This window comes from Vigna umbellata, chromosome 9 (genome assembly GCF_029865625.1).
Source record: "Vigna umbellata cultivar VRB3 chromosome 9, Vumbellata_1.0, whole genome shotgun sequence".
Classification (NCBI taxonomy): domain Eukaryota; kingdom Viridiplantae; phylum Streptophyta; class Magnoliopsida; order Fabales; family Fabaceae; genus Vigna; species Vigna umbellata.
Window position 1 is genome coordinate 20,201,826 of NC_142173.1, and position 2,788 is coordinate 20,204,613.

Genomic DNA, 2,788 nt, shown 5'->3' on the forward strand with positions numbered 1-2,788 from the left:
GTCAAAGAGGGGTTAATGAACCCATATACATCGTTGAACCCCTTTTTGTTACTAACATCAAACATATACCTAAAATGAAGAAATAATCTGATATAAGTAACTTGATAAAAAATAATTATATAAAAAGTTCGCATAAACTTACATCATCCACAACTGAATGAGTGTAATATTGATTTCTTCTTTCCCCGACGCAAGCTCCCTAACATCTTGATGATGCAAGTACAATGGGATCTGAGCTTCTCTTCCAAATGTAGTGGAATCCCAGTGTACATTCATCGGCGCATCTAAAATGATTTTAACAAGCTCGTCTAACGCACCAAGAGGGTCATCCTCAGATAAATGAGTCTTCTTCGGTGTAGGACTTTCCTCTTGACCTATCTGCTGTTAAATGCAAAAATGGTTATGTTATAACGTCAATTAGAAGTAAATATTAAAATTGAGAAGTATATAGTACGAGTGTTTACCGGGGGATCAGATACATCACCAACCAAATGTCTAGGCCAAGCGACAAAGGACTTAAATGCCTCTTCCACAGTGAAGAACTCATCTGTAGGCACAGGAAGAACGACATCTGGTATGACAACTTCATCCACTGTGACCTTGACCTCATCTTCTGCAAGCTGTACACCATGCAGTACAGTGATTGTCTCATAAACTGTACCACGAGCCACTAACATGGTCCCAATATCAGATAGAATATATAACTGACATGGACGAGTGTCATCCATGTCGTCCCCTGGGGCACCGGCAGCTGAACAACTTCCTTTACCGCTTTTACCTGTCAAATTAAATGTTAGGTTATACAAAAAGTAAATTAGTAACCAAAAATAAATGAGTTTACCTGTAGGGGGCACAACATGTTCTGCTACAGGAGATGACGGAGGACGATTGCCATAATCCTCATAATGCTGCTGGAACTGGCGCACAACCATTTCAGCAACTTCATCATACAACTCTATCCGAACCTTCTTTATGATCTCCTGCATCATCTATTTTCTTATGTATGAATATGGACGCGAGGAAGACCCAAAGAATTGTCGTATGCCTATGCTAGTCCCAGCACCACGCACCCGTCCTGGGTGCTTAAGTCGTCTAATAGCTGTGGCAAGAATATCCTGACGACCTTCTTGTGTGAATTGACCTTAGGAGCTGTGCTCAACCAAGGAGTCCTGTCACATAAAAAAAGTTCAAAATCATTTTAAATATCTATGTAATATATATAACAAAAATAATTTAAAAATATGAGAATCTACAACTTATAATTCTTTTAGATATTTCTCTGGCAGAGTCAGAAGTATAGGAGCCCGATGGTCTTATATGGGCTAACTTCCACTTCTCGTGCCGAGATGGTGGTGAAGAAGGAGGAGGAGGGTCACCACCCTCAGAAAGTGGAAGTCTACTATATGAATTCTACTTCATTATTTTTTCTTCAAGCTTCCTATATTGATAACAGTTGAAAAACTGTTATTTTCATGCTTAAAATTGATATTAAAAGCAACCTTTAACACTTAGAAACTAGCTTGAAATCATGTTTTTTGTCATATTTTTAGAAATAAGAGAGCTGGACAAGTTTATGCTTGATTTTAGTGTTTTTGTGCAGGTTTTAAGGTGAATTTGGTGAAAGAAGTGAAGAAGGATAGAGATGGAATCAGAAAAGAAATCAAAAAGTGCAAAAGGAGAAGCCGCAACTGCCGCTCAACGGCAGTTTACCGCTGAGCGGCACTCAAGCAGTCACGTTGGATCCGCTGAGGGGTGATTTGGCCGCTGAGGGGAAGAAAACAACTCACGCACTTACCGCTGAGCGGTAGTTTACCGCTGAGCGGCACTATTTTTGGGCTTGGGCCTAATTTTATGTAATTTTAGAATAGTATATAAGCTTTAGGACGTCCTAGGGTTTGTATCTTTGGCAGAGACGAAGCAAACACTCTCTTTTCCACCCCTTTGAAGGAGGATTTTGGATGCTCAGGCTACCTCTTCACCTTTATAGGGTTTTATCTTTCATTCTTTCATTATTATTCATCTAGTTTCACCATGAATATGGTGAACTAAACCTTATATTGTTGTTGGGGAATCAATGTAGTCTTGTGAAACTCTCATATATGGAATTTGTTTCAACATCTTATATTAAGATATATGCTTTCTTTCATCTTTAGCTAGGGTTTTTCCTCTTTGCTTATTGCTTGCTTTGTTTAACTCATTCATTGCTATGATTATTGATTTTGTCGATACGGGAACGTACGGGGAAGTCTAGATCCGGGGAATTTCTCCCAATAGCATATTGGTTGCCTTTAAGCTCCTGCACTTTAAGAACTAATTATTAGGAATGCTAGGAATTGTATGAACTCATAATTAGGGATAGGCCTTCTTGCAAGGTAATTTAGAGAGTGGCATTATGATAACAGTTGAAAAACTGTTATTTTCATGCTTAAAATTGATACTAAAAGCAACCTTTATACTTAGAAACTAGCTTCAAATCATGCTTTTCTTCATATTTTCAGAAATAAGAGAGCTGGACAGGTTTATGCTTGATTTCAGTGTTTTTGTGCAGGTTTTAAGGTGAATTTGGTGAAAGAAGTGAAGAAGGAGAGAGATGGAATCAGAAAAGACATCAAAAAGTGCAAAAGGAGAAGCCGAAGTCACCGCTCAGCGGCAGTTTACCGCTGAGCGGCAATCAGGAGCTTACGGGAGGTCCGCTGAGGGGCAAAATGGCCGTTGAGGGGAAGAAACGACTCACGCACTTACCGCTGAGCGGTACTTTACCGTTGAGCGGCACTTTTATGGGCTTGGA

General features: G+C 39.5%; 1 protein-coding gene across 1 annotated transcript; it reads right to left on the bottom strand.

Annotated features, from left to right (window-relative positions):
- Nucleotides 1-413: 413 nt before the first annotated feature.
- Nucleotides 414-989, bottom strand: LOC148192864 (uncharacterized). The gene is made up of 2 exons (XM_088099295.1): nucleotides 842-989; nucleotides 414-778 (listed from the first exon to the last, which is right to left on the bottom strand). Exons 1-2 carry the CDS (start codon nucleotides 987-989, stop codon nucleotides 414-416), a joined length of 513 nt encoding a protein of 170 aa, XP_087955421.1.
- Nucleotides 990-2,788: the final 1,799 nt, after the last annotated feature.